This window comes from Acanthaster planci, linkage group LG13 (genome assembly GCF_054643075.1).
Source record: "Acanthaster planci isolate LZ-2023a linkage group LG13, COTS_SCS, whole genome shotgun sequence".
Taxonomy (NCBI): Eukaryota; Metazoa; Echinodermata; class Asteroidea; order Valvatida; family Acanthasteridae; genus Acanthaster; species Acanthaster planci.
In genome coordinates, this window is record NC_141789.1 from 9630704 (window position 1) to 9650702 (window position 19999).

Here is a 19999-nt window from a genome sequence, read left to right on the forward strand (position 1 = left end):
TGCACCTAATGCCCCCATCCGTCTCTTGGAGACGGATAGGTGCATAAATAAACTGTTTCGCATCTCTCGATGCAATAAACACACCCACTAAACCTATCTGCTGTATCTGGGCTGAATCTGGGCTGGGCAAATAGACAGGAAAGAGCAACTGTTCGTGAATTGAAGGAAGAGCAAACTTATTATGACTTAATCTTAAAACACGTAAACAAAATATCTCTTTGAAATTAATGTTCACACACGGTGCAATTCTACTTTTCGCTAATAAGTCAACAAATATAATATAGGAAACGAGCCATTAACCATACCCTCGTTACACGAAGGAATTGCTTTACAATGCCACGCATGCGCAAATCCAAGAGCTGCGCGACAAGGAGTTCGTTTTTCACGGTACATTTCAAGTAGGACGTGCTTGGTGCACAGCGCTTGTCAACTATGATTAAGAAGGGTTTGACTACGCTTCCTTTCAACATCATGTTGTTAAGGCTTCGTTAAGTAATGACACTTTCAGCTTCAATGACGTCCCCACTGCCTAGTCAAATATCTAGACTTCTTTCTTTCTTTCGTTTTCGAGTGAAATACAGTCCGTATTGCGCTACCGCAGAGATCGGTACCACGGTGCGGTAATGTTCAAAATGTATCGCGCTGTGTTTGTGTTTTTGAGTTTTGTGCTTGGGGCTCTCAGCTATGTTCCACCACCGCTTCTAGTCAACTTCACCGTGGAAGGTGACGTTGCCCTCGGCGGGATGGTCCCGTTCCACTTTGGTCCAGCCTGCAGGGGTTCGCTAGGACGGACTTCGGTGGAAGTTGCCGAGACAATTATCTTTGCTATACGCCAAGTGAACGAGCGATCGGACCTACTGCCGAACGTCACGTTGGGGTTTGACATCAGGGAGACTTGCTACGACGAGGACATGACGTTGCTGTCCGTTCTTTCTCTTCTGAGCGGCTACTCCCACGACGACCCTGTCTTTGAGGTGACTGGGCAAGGTCGGCCATCGCCTGCTGGTAACTTGGTGGGTATCATCGGCACAGCGAACAGTGCTACGAGCCTCGCAGCAGCCAAAGCCACCAACCTGTACGACGTGCCGATGATCTCCTACTCTGCCACCAGTGATGAGCTCAGCGACAAAAACCGTTTTCCCTACTTTCTGCGTAGCGTGCCCCCAGACAGGTTTCAAGCCCAGGCAATTATGGATATCCTAGTCCACTACAAATGGATCTACGTCGGCTTGATCTATTCACTGGATACCTACGGAATCCTGGGGACACAAGAGGTACTGACACTGGCGGACAGAGAAGGCGTCTGCGTCGCGTTTTCTATTGCGGTGAGAAAGCACGCCGCCCCATCCGAAATCGAGGAAATTGCCGAGAAAATCGCTTCCCACGACCGCGCGAGGGTTCTGGTGATGTTCGGTGAGTTTAAGGGTATGTACGAAGCTTTGCAGAAATTTCATGACGAATACCCCTACGAGAGACGGACACTACTCTGCAGTGACGCCTTTGGCCAAGATTTACATCAGTACACTTTCGTGAGTATGATCCAAAGCAGTATTAAAGTGCAACTCGATTTCCAGAAAATTCCCGGAATCCAGGAGTACTTCCGTGAGGTGTCGCAGCAGAGCGGGCTTGGTCCATGGTTCACTGCCTTAAGAGATAACTGGATGGCGGCTGAAAACTGCTCAGACATCTCTGCCTGTCCAATTTTATTCACGGGAACGTGGATGCCCATTTACAAATCGGTGTATGCTTTTGCCCACGCCTTGGACAACATGCTGCATGACTTATGTCCCGAAATGACAATTGAATGTACTGCTCTGGCCGTCCGTAATGTCACTGGCGTGGACATGGTACCATATCTGCGCGGCGTTGTCTTGCAAGCACCGGATGGGACGTTCCAGTTCGATCCGAACGGGGACCCGGCTGGCGCGTATCTCCTCAGCTCAGTGAGTGTCGACTCGCAAGGTAAGATACAATGGAACCAGATCGGAGAATGGGACTCTCATCTCAAGCCGCACGCCCTGTCGATGGACGACACGGCGATCATGTTGTTGGGATTCCCATCCGGGCCCCCGACCTCGGTGTGTCGAGACCGATGTCGGTCAGGCTTTATCGAGGTCCCGGAGAAGAGGAAGTGTTGCTGGGGTTGTCGTCAATGCGCTCCCAATGAGAAAGTGCTCGAAAACGAGTGCGTGGCCTGTCCCAGCTACTATTGGCCAAGCGAGGACTTCACGACGTGCCAGGACATTGTTCCAACTACCATCAATCTCCAAAGTCCAACCATACTGGTCCTGCTGGCCTTGTGTGGCGTAGGGATCTTCTTCGTCCTAACTAGCCTGACTGGCATGTTCATCTACCGCAACCACCCTCTAATCAAGGCCACGGGACGCGAGGTCAGTCTGGTCACCCTTCTCGGGACCCTTCTGGCCTACGTGACCGTCTTTCCGTTCTTAAGTTATCCAACCGAGGCGTCGTGTGGCATTTGCGAGGCCATGGTGTCCCTGTGCTTCACGCTGACCTACGCACCCACCCTGCTCAAAGTCAACCGAATTTGCCGCATCTTCCAGGCCGGGAAAAAGTCCACACGACCCCCTCGTCTGGTCCGGCCGAAAGAGCAAGTACTTCTGGTCGTGCTGCTGACTACAGCCCAGGTAATCGGAAAAATAAAGCAATTATATCAAGCAATGCCACATACATGGCCGGTAAAACAGGGTTTGCTTTGATTTGCGACATGAACTAGAACTACATATAATTTCAACACTCGAAGTAACTGGGGCACATTATTATATCACCCTGTGAGCTGAGCTCCCCAAAACAAGTAACAGGGAAGAAATCCTCTGCCACTATAACAGCATACCAATGTTCAATAAGGTTCAAGATATGAATGAGACAAAACAAAGCCTGCCATTCGAGGACACCAATATTATCGGGGCACACGCCCCTACATACCAACAAACAGGGGACAAATTCACATCTTCCTATTTTGTCGGGCACACTGGACCATGTCATTAGTCTTACCAGATACTATCATAACCGCACACATACTAACTCGCATCAGAGGTCAACAAACCCTTGCATAACGGAAAGAAAGTAGACTGACGATTTCAGAGACCACCACATCACGACAATGGGGGACAAATAAGAAACAGCCCATGCAAAGAGGGAATCCGCTGCCATTTAATAGGCGTAATGCAAGGATAACATTCAAAATGTGTGCAAAAATTATACGAAAAAAGCAGAGGAGAAATGCTGAAGTTCATCCGAAACTGACAAGAATTCTGTCGCGAAACAGTGCCAACGATGCAGTTCAAGAGCTAACTGCTGATCCTTGATGGATATCCTGTGAGCTATTCCAGTGTCCGTAATGGTAGTTTTTATTCATTGACGGATGAACAGAAACTCAAGGACCAATTTAAGATGTTGGCCGTATCATACAGCGTCTCTCGAATTCCTGCCAGAAGTTATGTATCATATGTAATAATTTTGCACTGAAAAGTATGGCGTGTGAAATTGATATGTTTTCCAAAATAGAGATATCTAGGCCCCCTATATAATTAATTCTTATAGAGTTATCTCCATTTCAAACAGAGATATCACTATAATAGGGATATCTTTAGTTTGGGATTAAATTTCAACATTGCACGTGTAACAGGGAAAAATGACACACTATGAGGAATTAGCAAAACAACAAAAACTCTAACTAAACCAAGGATCTTTGAAGGAAAAGTCGCAGGAAACTGAATTAATAAGGACTCAGACCCCAATATTTGACTTCAAAAAAAAGGACCCAAAAAAATAATTTATTAATGAAAAAGTACAGGAAAAATGAAAAAAAACAAAAAGGACTCAAGGACTAAAAACCACCCAAAGACTAAGACTTTAAAAGACTCAAAACCAAAACCCAACACAGTACGTAAAAATGGACCTTATGAATTTACACTCGGACTTCAATCTGTAGGAAAACAAGAGAAGTAGAAAACATACATACATGTATAAGAAACAACAAAATTTCTAGTGCATTAACTACAAAGAACAGGAAGGAGAGCAGGGATTAACACATCATAAAACTGAAAATGTGCACAGGTCTATGGGGCTCATTAAGTATTCAAATCCCCTGGCAAGTCCAAATAAACAATCAACTAAGGAAGAGAAGACAAAGAAAAGCATGTTCTGAGGCAAATGGGTGGAAATACTTATACATCACTAACATTCCTAAACTAAAAAGAGTAAGAAAGATAACAAAATATGAGAAAATCAAATAAGTATAGATCTAAAAGATGATATTTAATCTTATAGTGTGTTTCTAGGCATAAAAGTTAGACAAACTTAGGAAAACTCTAGTGATTCAGAAAACTAATAAGCAGAAAGAACACCTTGGCAAAAAAGGTTTAGAAACTAAATAATATTGGGGACAGAGGGGAAAATTAACTTTATACATGAAAAAGAAAAGTTTAGAAACTCACCACTGACTCCTAGCAGAATAGGACTCAAGCAGAGAACCACACTCCAGTTAGAAGGAACAATACATAGGTACATGTGAAGGTGACTGGTCTCTGCTGATCTGCTACACTGAGTGTGACCAGACCATGTGGTAACTCTATATGGGGGAAGCCAGGGCTTAAACAAATAAACAGGGGGGCACACTACTAGAAGAAAATCAAGAACTCTAAACTAAAGTTAAACATTTTAAAGGGGAACTACTTCTATGTACAAACGTGTACTTAATAACATAAACATTTCTGGCTCTGCCACACTCGCCCCATCTTAAATCATTGCTGTCCTCAGCAATGCAAATAAAACGGAATTTAATACAAACATTAATACACATATTATACAGCATAACTTAACGACAGGTATCATTCTATTATTAAATTCAAAGCACCAACCAGATACATTCAGGCATTTAGGAAAACAACTAGTATTTAGCGACTCATCATGTACATTAGTCTCGGAACTCCTCTGGTGGAGGAATGGCAGGAGTGGACATCTGCTTCGACTGCTTCCGGTGTTGCCTCATGTACGCCATGGTCTCATTGTGAAGCTTGGGCCAAAAGAACTTCTGCTGCATGAGTTTTAGCACCTGTCCATAGCTTAGTGTCTCCATACTGTGATGAAGGCTCCTGAAGATGTCATACCTCATCCCATGGGGTAGTACCGTCACGTATTTGACCTTGGCTCCACCAGTCCTGTAAAACAGTAGGCCACCCTTCACTTCCAGGTTATCCCACACCTGTAGCAACTGCTGCACCACCTTGGGCTCATGGGCCATCTTGCTACGACTCATCCTCTTGGGACCATCCAGCTTCACATCCACGACCCTCCGTATGGCTGGATCTCGCTGCTGGGCTTCCCGCAGACCGTGGCCACTTGTGCCTCCACTCTCATGGTTTGGCTCGTCATTGAATCGAGCACTGGCAGGGACTGCTTTTGGGTGTCTAAAGGGGACTCTGGGGGCTTCAGGACTCTTGGGTGTAGACTCATTGATGGTGACTGGAGTTACTGGGACATTTTTGGGAGACTTTGTCTTGTCACGGTGCAGCATGGATTCCAGGTTGTGAATGTAGCTATTCTGTCGTTGCTGCTCGCCAATAATCTGGGTGATCATTGCCTTCAGTGTGTGGATTTGGTGAAACTGTTGCAGTATGACTCTCTGCATACAGGCTTGATGCTGCAGTAACTGTAAGATGCTGGACCGTTGGTCAACAGTCACTGGTTCCTCTTGGCAACTTCGGGTGAAACCATTGGGAAGTGGATCAAATCCACAAAACTGAAGGGTAGTCAGTGCTTCCGTCATCGTGTCCACTCACAGATCCACTAAAACAACACTGTGTTGGTTTGGACCTAACCTCTGACCAATTAACATGAAAGAGCATAAAAACCCTTAAAAAAAGAAAAATGACCTAGTCCCTACTAAAACAGTTTCAAGCTAAGTTTTACAAAAAAAACATACTCCCAACCTGGATTCTCCACCACAAATTTAAAAAAATGTAACAGGGAAAAATGACACACTATGAGGAATTAGCAAAACAACAAAAACTCTAACTAAACCAAGGATCTTTGAAGGAAAAGTCGCAGGAAACTGAATTAATAAGGACTCAGACCCCAATATTTGACTTCAAAAAATGGGACCCAAAAAAAATAATTTATTAATGAAAAAGTACAGGAAAAATGAAAAAAACAAAAAGGACTCAAGGACTAAAAACCACCCAAAGACTAAGACTTTAAAAGACTCAAAACCAAAACCCAACACAGTACGTAAAAATGGACCTTATGAATTTACACTCGGACTTCAATCTGTAGGAAAACAAGAGAAGTAGAAAACATACATACATGTATAAGAAACAACAAAATTTCTAGTGCATTAACTACAAAGAACAGGAAGGAGAGCAGGGATTAACACATCATAAAACTGAAAATGTGCACAGGTCTATGGGGCTCATTAAGTATTCAAATCCCCTGGCAAGTCCAAATAAACAATCAACTAAGGAAGAGAAGACAAAGAAAAGCATGTTCTGAGGCAAATGGGTGGAAATACTTATACATCACTAACATTCCTAAACTAAAAAGAGTAAGAAAGATAACAAAATATGAGAAAATCAAATAAGTATAGATCTAAAAGATGATATTTAATCTTATAGTGTGTTTCTAGGCATAAAAGTTAGACAAACTTAGGAAAACTCTAGTGATTCAGAAAACTAATAAGCAGAAAGAACACCTTGGCAAAAAAGGTTTAGAAACTAAATAATATTGGGGACAGAGGGGAAAATTAACTTTATACATGAAAAAGAAAAGTTTAGAAACTCACCACTGACTCCTAGCAGAATAGGACTCAAGCAGAGAACCACACTCCAGTTAGAAGGAACAATACATAGGTACATGTGAAGGTGACTGGTCTCTGCTGATCTGCTACACTGAGTGTGACCAGACCATGTGGTAACTCTATATGGGGGAAGCCAGGGCTTAAACAAATAAACAGGGGGGCACACTACTAGAAGAAAATCAAGAACTCTAAACTAAAGTTAAACATTTTAAAGGGGAACTACTTCTATGTACAAACGTGTACTTAATAACATAAACATTTCTGGCTCTGCCACACACGCAATAGAAAAGAATGGTGAGAACCATTTCACTGTTCAGGGAGTGAATCGTTTAGAGACTTGGTACTTGGGTATGGACCGCACTCTACTTTATCCCAAGAGTTAGCCATCAGACCGAATGACCAATACCCCAGTGAGCAAAGGTTCGATACGAGCTCTAATAGGTATACAATCGGCAGCAAAGTATTTTCCGTGTCCTCGGTTATCTATCTGTAGCTCGAAACCAGTCCTCGAATTGTGTGAGTGATAGCAACAGAGGGAATCACAGTGGCCTGTCTTTGGGGTATAGCAACTCATGATTATACTTTGCGTCTAAGAAGTCCAAAGGGACAAGAGAATTATGAGTGTTGATGTCAAGAAAAAAAGGAGGCCCGGTGGCTTATTCTAATGCAAAATATCACACGTGCCAAAAATTATGACCAAAACCGGAAAAATTTTAAGAAAAATACTTGGTCACTATATGATGTTTGTTTTTCCATTTATTTATTTACTCTTTATGCATAAACTTATCATCATTATTTATTTGGTTTAGGGGAGTAACTAAGCTTTCATGACCCCTCACGAGGACGCTTAGGACGAAACCACCCTTGTGGTGTGTACATGTTAGACGATGCTTCCGGGAAATATTTGGGCTTTCGCACTGGGCATGACCTTTCTCTTGGGAACACGCCCAGGCTGTAATTTGATTGACTAGCTGAAGCATCGATGGGAGTATGGTAAATCTCTGGAAGTGACGAAAATTGCAACAACTCAAGTGTAATCGCGTGAGGAATTGCCACTAAGCAGTGACGAGAAAGCTTCCGAGAACGGCTTTTTGACGTGGACAACTGCTTCATTTAAATTCTGTTTTAGTGTTCTTTGTGAGTGACAGAAAATGAATAGGGCGAACTGTTGACTAAACACTATTACTCATAACACTGTTACATGTATATGTATTTGTGGGCTAACACTTATTATGCTGATAATAATTAAGAAAGTCACACAATTATTTGAAATGATTCGAATTTGAATATCATAGTTTCCAATCTAAGAACACCAAAAGTAGAGTTGTATGAGGGGACATACCGATCTTGTGCCAAATACTTGTCTAAACAGTTACCCCAACGCAAAAGTCTTAGTGTTTCAACTTTGTTTCAAAGGTAAAATTTCACTCTAAACTCCCCTCGCCTAGCCTAAATGGTAGTTAATAATTTTTAAATAGCCCTCATTGTCTTGGTTCTTGTTTTAGTACAGAAGTCTTGCTGAGTAGAAAGCGCTTCAAAGATTTCAAGAGAATGGAAAACATAATGCCTCGTAAGCCTTGATGCGATATCTCAACTGACAGTGCATCCCTTTGGGAAAAAAAGCTTGACTTTCTGACAACACACAGACGGCGCTCTTGAGTTTGGAGAGTTGTTTTGCTGTGACATTTATAAGCAACTGCAGCTTCCATTGAGATGTTTCAAGACTCGCAGAGACTTTGCATTCACTCCCGCCGAACATTGCACTTCATCTCCGAGTGCAACTCTACATCTTCTAAGTGTAGCTGCAATGAATTTTCCTTAGACACAATTTATCTGCAGTTTTGTACTTTTCTTCAATGTGCGAAAACTCTAATTACCATTTGGTGAAAAGTGCACTTTTAAAACGCCCCAAATTATCAATGCTTTCTAGGGCAACTAGAGGCGCCGTTGCTGTGATGTCATCCAGGGAAGACATAGTTCAGGGCATGGATTTTTTGGTCAAAATTATGAACCCAGAATTAACTTAACGAAAGCCTTGCTGAGAAAAGGTTTGATATTTATGCACATTAACAATAATGAATAAACAAAAAGGAGAAAATTGAATCCATCAAATCTACAAAAATGCAGGACTTTTATGTGTACAAACTAATATAATACTAATGCTGTCTTCCTGGAATGGCATCACATTTTGCTCATGAATATGGAAATACGTATTGGCATAAAAAAGGGCAAATACCCTTTGAAATAGTAAAACAAAGTTGAAAATGAGTGTAAATGAGACATGAATGTGCATTTTAAAGGTTTGTGTTAACAGACACTTTAATGCTGCAATAAGCAATAAGACGTCGATCCCGGGGATGGGATGTTGACTTATCCCTCAATTTTTTTTATCATGGGGGATGGGCTGTATAAATGTATCCTCGTGAGCATTTTGTTACCAAACAAGAAATGACAGTTATGTCACCCTCCTTTCTGTAATTCTCCTTGAGACGTGTATTTTCACCAAATTTCTAGTCTGGCATTTGAGGTGCATAAATGTTGATGTCATTTAAATCTAAGGACGCCTTTGATTCAGAAAATGTTCTAAATGCGTCAGGTTAGGTAAGCAGAGAAAACGTGTGAGGAACATGGAAAGTTGGTTTATTCCAAGTACATCAAAAAATGTGTCAATCGCCATCTTTGTTACAATGCCATTTGTTGTGGGCTATCTCCCTGTAAGCCACCATGCAATTAGGAACCATGGTAATGTCACGAAACGTTCGGCAACTTTCTCTGTTGGCACGGTACCCAGACGTTTTGACGACATCAACTGAGCTTCAATTGTCTCGTTTCACAGCATTTTAGAGATTGCTGGATATTGCAGCATTCTAAGCAATATGGGCGTTTTGTGACCGCTGACTAAGCTGCTCGAAGAAACAAAATGGGGTTTATGCTCAGACTCACTTTGGGTTGTACGCGACTTGTCATAATGTTGGATATTTCCAGAGGTGAAACTAAGATCATAGCAAGTGAAATCAAAGCAACAGGAAACAAAAGTTTCAAGAAATTTCAAGACATTGATAATCGCTTCTGACTTAGCGAAATGAAACTTCAAAAATCAAGTTCAGAAGAAGAAAGAACAATGTCGTTCTTTCCCAGAATTTGGAAATGTATTCCGGGCACCGACGTGGAAAAATATATTGTAAATTTATTATTTGAAAACTTAGATATGCCCAGTTTAGGAATAGGCAGTTGTGGGTGTCAGTCGAATTGTCCCACTGGCCAGTGATTCTAAATATTACAGTTTACAGTGCTTTGATCAGTTCTTATCTTGGAGCGAGCACCACTTCTCTTTCACATTTTATTAAATGTTTTTTTCAGAAATTACCAAACACCTGAAGTAAAACTTCATCATCATCGTTAAAACAATTGTTAATGTTTCACCCGTTTTGATACACCTTCCTTCTAACATAATAAACGTGTTGTGGTGTTTTCATTCCACAGCTAAAAACTCTGTGGTGTTTTTTTGTTTTTTATTTTGTTATTTTTTAAATACGCGTTGATGTGTTAATTGGACACGACACGTCTGGGTGCTAATAACAAGACACAAAAACACGTTTATCGGGGGGGGGGGAACACATTCTGAACACCGAAACACGTTTATTTCCAAAGAGGTGTTTAATTTCAAACGGTTACATGTTTTCAATTAACGCATAAAGACGAGTATATGATGGACGTTGGTTTATGCAGTGATCAAACTAACGCCATTGAGTAAACCGAAAGTCTATGTTTTGCAAGTACATGAAGAAACACAGCGCTTGAAATAAGTTTCGGATAAAAGCTAACACTTGTCTGATCCTTTCTTGTTAAGCAGCCTCTCTCATGTCGTTTGTCGTGTTTCTGTCCTTCATGCAGGTGGTGATCATTGGCGTATCAGGTATCACGGGCAGTCTCAGCCGACCAGAACTCCTTATGCCTGACAAATTCCACAACTACATGGAAATCTTCTGTCTGTTCCAGAGTGGCTTTATTGCCTCCTGTGTCTACAACCTGCTGCTGATCCTGGCCTGCTGTTACTACGCCTTCAAGACCCGCAAGGTGCCAAGCAACTACAACGAGTCCAAGTTCATTGCGGTCAGCGTCTACTCCACGCTGGTGCTGTGCCTGGCCGCCGTGCCCGTCTACACCACGGCCACCATCGTCCTGCAGAAGGTGGCCACTCTCTGCATGGCCGTGCTGCTCAACGCTTACCTGACGCTGGTCTGCGTTTACCTGCCCAAGCTCTACGCCGCCCGCTTCGTCAAGGATGTGGTCCTGCTCCGTTGCAGCAACTCGTCCACTGGGGACGCCCCCACCAGAGTCCACCCGTTACACCTGCACAGTTCGCTGGGCGAGCAGAGCCACGGGCTGCCATCCGTGGAATAATCATTCAGTTTGGGGCCGGAAAAGCAAAACCTTGCGAATACAGGCCAAATTTGGTTGAGATTGGTGTTAATAATTCATCACAAGTTCCACAATCATCCCCGTCCCAGTCACCTGAGGCCCCGTCTCCAAAAGGGACCTTCACTTTTAATTTCAAGAACCGGTTAATTGAAGTCTATGCTACACTAAACTTAATTTACAATTGATAATCTTGTTCAAAAATGTTGCATGAATTCCACAGTCACATAACTATACGCTTTTAGGCTTTTATGTACACATGCAGAGCACAGTGTAGATGCATATATTGCACAATGGTACTGTGTACACATACACGCATGGTGATAGAATGTGGTTGTAAGGTTTGGGCAGTATTGATTCGTAGAGTGTTTAATCGATTATCTTGATGCCTTGGTCATCAGAGGGTAGCAATAAAGGAAATTTGCAAGCTGACTACAGGTCAATCAGTCCGTCCTTAACCAGGAGTTCGTATGCCACCCTGCTGATGCCAAAGCCCCGCCCCACCGGAGTGGAAGGGCTACCGCTTGATTTTTGTGGCGCCTTTTACAGGATTGGACTGACAGGGAAATCTCTTTTCACCTTTGTGATACCGTTTGTTGATGGAGGGGCCAATGGATGGCTGCCTTGTGTAAGCCGTTCTTGGCGCCAACTGCCCTATCTTATCTCTTCTTTTGGTTTTATTGGAGAATTATGGCGAATGTGCAGCGTGATATTCTACACTTTCCTGGCCATTTTCATTAGAACAAAAGTCGTTTCATGCGAGGCCAATTAAAACTCAATGTAAACTGAATACCCCTTTATATCCGGATCTGAACATCCAATAGTATACCATTTCGATGTCGTTTTTCGAGCAGTCATTCATTACATGAGTTGATCACGGATTCCAGAGCTCTCTCCGTTCATTTAAATTCGCGGCAAGCCTCTGGAAGAAAGGTTGATCAAGGAATGAATTTAATCCACCGGCAATTTCACCATGCTTCCATTCAAATTTGCCGCATCGCGTGGCATGCTTTCAGGCAGACTCATAAGTGCTTTATTATTCGATCAGAAAAGACGGATGAAGAAGTGCACAAGGAGACAGAAAAAATCCTGTCTATGTTTAAGCGGTAAGCTGATGGTTACCTTTGGCATATGCTTCTGGATTCGTTTTAGAGTATATTTTTCGAAGTGAATTTTATAGGAAAGAAGTCAGAAAGACTTATGAAAAAAATGCACAAGGAAACAAGATTAAACTTCGTTTGCATAATTATTTTCTTTGATTTCAACGAATAGATAGCTTTCAATGGAATTCAGATTATTAGACCTTACACAGCACCATGATTAGAAGCAATCTTTCTAAGCAAGGCTGATTGTGGGGTATGTACATGTATATCATTTGGTCTCCAGGTTGGACTTCTTTTCGGTGAAACAAGGCGCAGAACGCCTACTCCAACATGCCGTATCATATCTAAATACAGGCGTTTCACAACAGCGCGCCACCAATGCGTTGACCAATCACAATGCGCGAAATCTGTCGACCCAATGCGTGTTTGGAAAGGGTCGACAGATTTCGTGCGTTGAGATTAGCCAACGCATTGCAAACTCCTGGAGGCACGCTATTGTGAATCACCCGTTTTAAAGTTCGACAAACGTGATCATCCATTACACCACAAAGAGTTAGAATCCTTTGCGCTCCGCTGAATCTTAAGTTGATTGCACTGACTCGCAAAAGTAAGTAGAAATTTAACGGTCTGCGAAAATAGATATCGGACTGCCTATGTGATTGGGCCCTATAACTATAAGGTTTACACTAACTCGGGGCAAAATTATTTAAGAACTTTTATATTTCCTCTTATAGTACCCATTTGGATAAGCATACTTCAGATCATTTGCCAATTTTGGAGAAAGTGTTTTTCGGTTCCCAAACTCCCTTTGAATCGAATACACGGTGATAGTGTTTTAGAAGTGTTGCTGTGCATATTACACGACTTTAGTGATTGTGTAAAGCTGCATGTCTGGATTGGCTCATAGCTGATATATGTGCATATTATACCGGAATGTTGTTTTGCGTGCACTTTCTGGCGTTGTTCTTGGAAAGGAAAAAGGTCACGCCTAAAATGCAGTCTTGAAGCCCCTCGCCATTTTGAGATATCGATGCCTACAGTAGACCCACTTCTCGAAAAACAAACCATTTTCAGGCATCGATTTCTTCCAGGTCTCACTCAGACGCAAGCTGGTATTTGCCCTCCTAAACGTGTCTTTTCTACTAATCTTCAAGTTTATGGGCCAAAAAAATAAATACTCTATTTTGTAGAGAATTTGAATGCATCCTTTAGTAAACCCCGGTTTTTACAATTTCCCCGAAAACGTGTAAAACAGAGGGAAAAGAGGTTTCAAAATCAGTTTGAGGTGAAAGATTGGAAAAGGTTGTCTCGCATCCAGGTTGTAGTCCTGTGACCCTGAGTAGGGCTGATAGTGGGTAACTATGTAGTTTGGCCATTAGGCTGTGAATTTCCAACCTTTTCAACTGCTAGAAAGCTTGTGACTGCAAACTAGGGTTAATTTCTGTTGATTAGAGATAGGTTTGGCATAGGTTCGAAATTCGCACATAGGGTCTGTCCTTGACCGGGGGACGCAGTACATACAGTATACTCATGTTTTGAAACTCAGACTCTATGCTGGACCAATCAGAAATTGGAGTTTCAAAATTTGGGCAAGCAGCCCACCCTTCTCCTATCATGTAATACCACATTACATTCACCAGTCAAAATATCTGAATTGGCCAAAGCTTTGAGGCAAGCGAAAGTTTGTTCCCCCTCCATCGGGCTTGAACAAGGACATGAAATTTGCTCAAGTGACTACATGGCGCTAACTTGAAAAAAGGGGAATTTCATCTATAATTATGTGTTTTTTTGGAATAAAATAACAGATTCCTCATTAAAACCATTACACATGCATGAGAAAAGTTACTTCTTAGCGCTTTCTCAATTTTATTCACTGTTAAAAAGTTGGTCAAACAGTGTTGGGCATTTCTTATTTGCCTAACCTTGGTTAAAGTTACCACATTGTTTTAAACATTGACCAACGATTGGGAAGAATTTGCCCAAGGTTGGGAAGTGGATATTTACACCAACATTGGGCAAAATATCAACCCAAAATTGACCAATCTTTTTACAGTGAACTTGGGTGAATGCCAGTACTATCAAAAACAAAGCTGTACGTTATATGCACGTGATTACTTTATTTCACCCGACTGTGCCACCCTTGGATAAATCACTAGATACGCTACTGATTTCATATTAAGATCACTTAGAAGATGTAGGAAATTGAGATTATAAATGAAGTAAATCAGCATCAGTCCTTTAGCTCACTGTATTCAAACCGAGAAAATTGCCTTGTGGGTTCTGAAAAAAAATGTTGTGAGGGGAAAAATCCAAAAGTTATGCGGTGTTGACCAAGCATTCAGGCGCACGGACTCCTGAAATTCGCGAGGAATCGCAGTTACCGGCTTCCATATAGGACTCTTCTGGGGTCTCGGGGTTCCCGGCCCACCACACTTCCTCCCTGCCCATCCATTTAACCCCCATAGGGGTTCGAGCGACCATGCAAGGGAGGAAACGAGACAAGCCCCTAAGCCCTGGCCGCCGAGTCGGCCATATGTCTCGAACCTGTACTAAGGCGCTCACCTGGACTTTGCGGACAGTGCCAGCCGCAGAGCTTATCCAGTAGGCTAAGGTACTGCTGGTATTTGACGAGGGTGAATTGGAGTCTCTTATAGCTAATGACTGACTGCAAGCGTCGGGAAAATAAAAAGCTACCACCGGGATTCGAACCCACCGACTAACGATCTGAAAACCGCAACCTTAACCATGTGGCCTTTTCAAAGAAGTTGCTTTTCGCTGTTCATATTAAGGAGATAACCAAACCATTAACCTTACTGCACAGAATGTTTCTGTGTAAAGAATGAGTGACTAAAGCGCTACAATAGCGCATCACGTAGCAAAAAATACACATACACAGAAACAATGTTCTCCCTGACAGCTTCTCCTTAGTATTTTTGAATGCGCACATTAATATGGGGCAAGTCCCCGGACCAAGTCCGAACACCCGTCTACACGCTTTAACTCTTTTATAAAGTTTTGTTGGGGGGGGGGGGAGCGTTTCCTTTTGCGTTCTTTACTTGCACAAAATGACAGCTGAGGGTTGAATCAGGACCCCAATAGTTCTGCTAAATAACATGTTATGTGATGTGGTGGATCTGATCTGTGGTGTATTTCTTGAAGAACACATTGCCCTGCCCTGTGAATGGTGCCTCGTAACAGTAAATCCATTCTCTATAAATATGTAGTTGAAAAGTGAGCATTTTTCCTGTCACGTTATTCATTTTTAACACGTGCACCTTAAGTTGTCGTATTTTCAAATGTGTGAAATGTTAATGTGAATTCATCAGTGCGCTTCTTCCTATCTTACTATCTTGCATTGAGGCTTACTCCCAAGGAAGCATCACAGTTGTGCCCATGAATATGGAATACTCGTAGTATGAACACAAGAAAGGAAATAAAATACCCTTTGAAACTCGTGAAACAAAGTTGAAAGTAGGGTTATCTGAGACAGAAAGGTGCTCTTTGAAGATTTACTTTAAAAGAAATTGATCGTAGCTATCTTTTAAATAAGAAGTTGCAAATTCAGCTTGTCAAAATTTAACTTGATGCGAGATAGTTTGTCACTGAATGTTCAAATTTTATAAATCACACGATCACGTCATCTATTTTATATGCGTCAATTTGAGTACAAGCCAGTGGGTTTTGATTCTCACGGCCAAGACTTTGACCCATAAACCTTACGTCCAAGGCTTAACCTTGAAGGTCAATACCCTGCAGTGTAAAGTTACTACTGGGTCTATAAAACATGTCACATCATATCATGACTTAAGTATCGTCGGATTGGCAATTGTTGTCGGTGCCAGCCTATTTATTATTTCATTACAGTGATATAAAATCGTCGCTTGTCCCGATGCAAAGTTGCTGTCATGCAGTATATATGCTGTCGTTTCGTGCCGTTGCATCGTATTATCCTGCCGTCGTGTCGCACTGTCGTCTCCGATCGAGCCTTCCGTTATGCCGTCTTGTTTGCACATGGTGCTGTTGCGTTGTGCCTTCGCAACGCAAGTTTGCGTCATGCAGGCGAGCTGTCGCGTCGTGCCATTGCAGCGTTGAGTCCCTTGTCCTGCCGTCGCCTGAGACTTGTGGAAAAAAAGACGCGCCCTTACAGACGTATCTTAGGCTGAGTTCGTGCAGCTTGTTCTCGTTTGTTCACGAACCGCTCGATTTTTTGTCAGTTAGTAGGCCGCTCGAACACTGGGAACATACTTCTTGCTGGTTGTTGCATGCATCATGGCGGCATCCATGTACGTTCTTTCAGAGTGAACTTTGGAAAGCTTGGCCGAATTCTTTTCTATTCAAAAAGGAACATTCATTTCTTTGCTATGGAAAATGGTTATTGTTAATTTTATAAAATTTTCCATTGTCTCCGGCTTTGTGAGCCATCTCGCTATTTTTGGCGGCTGTTCAAAAATCAAAATCTCATGACTTTTCCCGTGTGTTCCTGTAAAATCTTAACGAGGAGGTGGTGCGTGATCCTGTTCTGGGAACAGTGTTCTTGAGTCGTGTTCCCGCCGTTCGAGCGCGAGAACAAGAAACCTGTGTCAAGAACAGGCCGCCCGAACTCGACCTTAGAGGCGTCGCGCGCAATGTTCCCACACAGACTGTATCAAAAATATCTATAGACTGACAACAGAGGGCGCAAGAACGTAGTCTCAGTAAGGGTCCGTACCAGTAAATCAGTTGCCATAGACAGCAGTGATTTGAAATATCCCCACTTCAAAAAATCAGGAAATCAAATTAAAGCTCAGTAAGTCTTCCTCGTCTTTCATTTTCCTTTCAATTTTCAGTGGCTTAACCGATGACTTTAGAAGATATTTGTCTCCGGAGAAAATCGCTCCTCAAAACAGTCTGAAGGCCCATCGCCATTTTTGAAATTGATGCCTACTCTCCATGGCAAACTAGAGCAATTTGGAGGGCCCCTTTTGGTCCGATACTCTCAGAAATACAAGCTGACAGTCCTGCCCCTGCATTTCATCCACCTTTTTTTTTTTAACAAACCACCCAGTCCACGTGCCACGAAACGCTCTAATAGCAGATAATTCACAGCTACAAATCGTGATTCGGTCCACGCAGGGCAATTTTGGACCTATTTACTGGCCTGCAACCACAGCCAAACAGGGATAAATACCCGCACTACAAAAATCAGGAAAAATACGAGTTTCTCCGGCGTTTGAGACGCACGTCAAATTAAAGCCCAGTTTATGTTTTTTCATTTTCTTTTCAAATTTCCATGCATTAAACGATGACTTCTGAAGATATTTATTTCTACGGAAGGTCACTCCATATAGATGCCTTATACTTCTCGAAAAACAGACCGTTTTCAGGCATCGAGTTCTTCAAAATCTCGTTCAGACGCGAGCTGGTATTCTCTTTGCCCTCGTAAACGTGTCTTTTGTACAAATCTTCAAGTTCATGGGCCACAAAATACTCTATTTCGTAGAGACTTTGAGTGCATAAAAATTGTGATTTGGCCCGCGCAAGCAGTTTTCGGCCTATGTACTGGCCTGCATCCTAGGCTGTGAGCATATGGTTAGCGCCCCCCGAAAGAAGGTATTGACAAATGGGAAAAGCCAACATAGGCCTGGATAGCTCAGTTGATAGAGCACCGGTACGGTTGTGCAGGAGGCCGCAGGTTCAAATCCCGCTCCAGTCAATTTCTTTTTTCATCTTTTTAGCAGTTTTTTGTTTAACTTTCATAGTTATTTTAGACACTTCTGCGCAGCGCAATCTACGTGTTTTACATGATAAAACCAGTCCAAGAACAGTTGAGGAAGATGCAATTGTTCTGGTAATTGACCTCATACATATAAAAAGCATGGTTTGACTGATCTTTGCATATTTTGAGACCTCTTTTAAAAAACGAATTAGCAAAATTTTAATGAAGAGAAAGGGTAGAAATTGGGCACTTTTCTAGGAATTTTTTTGTCATGGCCAGGGCATGAGCATCATAAGGAGGGGATGAGCATGGGGCACTCCCCACCATCACCGAAAAAAAAGGAAGGGGCAAATGATATGAACCAAAAATTAGAGGGGATAAAAAAGACCATTTGCTTGGAAAAATATTCAATATTGACCCCCTCCAACTGTTAACAGTTGATACCTGGCATGATATGTGGGAAAGGGGGACCCCCCCCTAATGTGATACACAAGCTCTATACCCCAAGGCTATTGTGCCTACTGCACCCCCTCGGAAATCTAAAAGGAATTCCAAATATTTCATCAACACAAAAGAAGGCACTATAGATGGGGTCCCCCTTTGCCATTTATCTTGCATCATGTGAAAAATTTGGCAATGCCAGGCTAGAGTAAGGAACAAAACGGGAATGAATACAGCTACGCTTTGCTTGTACTGCTGCTTTGGAACAGGTTGTAAAAGGTACTTTTATTACAAGGCAACCATTAACCAGTGATGTGAAAATGCTATTCTGGTCAACGAGTATCGCCATTCATTCACTGTATCAGCCTTAACTAAGTTTAATATGTGACATTTATTAACTTATGTCATATGCTGTCATGCATGAATATAACAACAATTTCAATAAATAATTTTGGACATTTACATACCCGCAAAAAATATTGTTTGTTGTAGAAGTGTGAATGAAGTGAAACAAAACATTCATCAAAAAGAGGGTATGTCATTTCAACTCATTAATTTTCATTTACACCATATTCAGCTCATGTGAGATTTCTAGGGAACACAACTTTGTGACGGCAAAGTATTTGCTTTGTAAAGTTACATAAGGAAACGAGTGCCATGCCAGTTCAAAAAATTAGATTAACAAAAAAAGGCAATTACATTCAGTCTTTTTTAGAGAGAGAGATTTAAGCTCACACACCTAAACATAAAAGAAATATGACTTCCCAACTAACTGTTCCATGCTACTGTACGCCCAGTGAACCAAGATATTTCAAAGGTTCTCTTTAAATCTGAGGCTGCATGCTTTTACCTCATTTTTATCAGCAACATATTAGTGCAAAGTTCTACTTTCAGTTTTTTCTTTCAAAATATAGGTAATAACTCCAGCCCCCCCCCAAAAAAACAGAGTTGTGGCCCTGTTAATTTTGGTCAGGTGAGAGATACATGCATGTCTTATTGCTTCCAAAAGCACTAGTGACTGGTGTCAAAACCTTTAACCCTAACCTTCCCCAACCACACAGCAATATGGGTGTTTAACTTTGTGTGAATGGGGAAGGTTAGGGCCAGCAACCCTTGGGGGGGTTAGGGTTAAGGGACAGGATTTCTTGAGCAAGTGTCCTGGGCAAAGTTTTGCCAATCATTTCTTGTGACCTCTACCAGACTGCTTGGCACCTCTCTTGCCTTTGGGGGCCAGCTTCTTCCATGGCCCGGCCGATTTGGCTTTCATTCTGCAAGACAAGGAAAGACAAGAAGCAGCAAGGGGATGGGGTGAGTTTTCCAAAAACGTGAGTTCTGTGTACCTCAAGACGCCCCCAGCAAAGTCAACACTTGAAAAAAAAAAAGAAAAAAAAAAAGAGGCAGACAGGAGGTGACCGAAACCATGGAAACCATACGTGAGCTTTGGATTTAGTTCTACAGACCACCCACAGACATTTTCACACTGCATGGATTCCTAAGGAGTACCTCATGGAAAGAAAAAAATCA

At 42.2% G+C, this 19999-nt stretch overlaps 3 protein-coding genes across 3 annotated transcripts in view; 1 reads left to right on the forward strand and 2 right to left on the reverse strand.

Annotated features, from left to right (window-relative positions):
- The first annotated feature begins 466 nt into the window (after positions 1-466).
- Positions 467-14526, forward strand: LOC110987903 (metabotropic glutamate receptor 2-like). The gene is made up of 2 exons (XM_087145086.1): positions 467-2648; positions 10712-14526. Exons 1-2 carry the CDS (start codon positions 624-626, stop codon positions 11219-11221), a joined length of 2535 nt encoding a protein of 844 aa, XP_087001212.1. The 5' UTR covers positions 467-623; the 3' UTR covers positions 11222-14526.
- On the reverse strand, positions 3637-7095 carry LOC147796984 (uncharacterized). Its single transcript, XM_087145087.1, has 2 exons — positions 4461-7095; positions 3637-3949 (listed from the first exon to the last, which is right to left on the reverse strand). The coding sequence occupies exon 1, from the start codon at positions 5789-5791 to the stop codon at positions 4940-4942; it is 852 nt and encodes a 283-aa protein (XP_087001213.1). The 5' UTR covers positions 5792-7095; the 3' UTR covers positions 3637-3949; positions 4461-4939.
- A 4208-nt stretch (positions 14527-18734) lies between the features above and the next one.
- rrp12 (ribosomal RNA processing 12 homolog) overlaps positions 18735-19999 on the reverse strand; it is a 65469-nt gene continuing 64204 nt past the window's right edge. The window contains exon 27 of the mRNA XM_022251001.2: positions 18735-19743. Coding sequence (XP_022106693.2) covers positions 19653-19743 — 91 coding nt within the window. The 3' untranslated portion in view covers positions 18735-19652. The remainder of the gene's footprint in view (positions 19744-19999) is intronic.

Excerpts from the sequence above, each read along its gene's own strand:
- LOC110987903 (XM_087145086.1), top strand. The coding sequence starts at position 624 with ATGTTCAAAATGTATCGCGCTGTGTTTGTGTTTTTGAGTTTTGTGCTT. Across the intron at positions 2,649-10,711 it reads TGCTGCTGACTACAGCCCAG|GTGGTGATCATTGGCGTATC; the intron begins GTAATCGGAAAA and ends TCCTTCATGCAG.
- LOC147796984 (XM_087145087.1), bottom strand. The coding sequence starts at position 5,791 with ATGACGGAAGCACTGACTACCCTTCAGTTTTGTGGATTTGATCCACTT.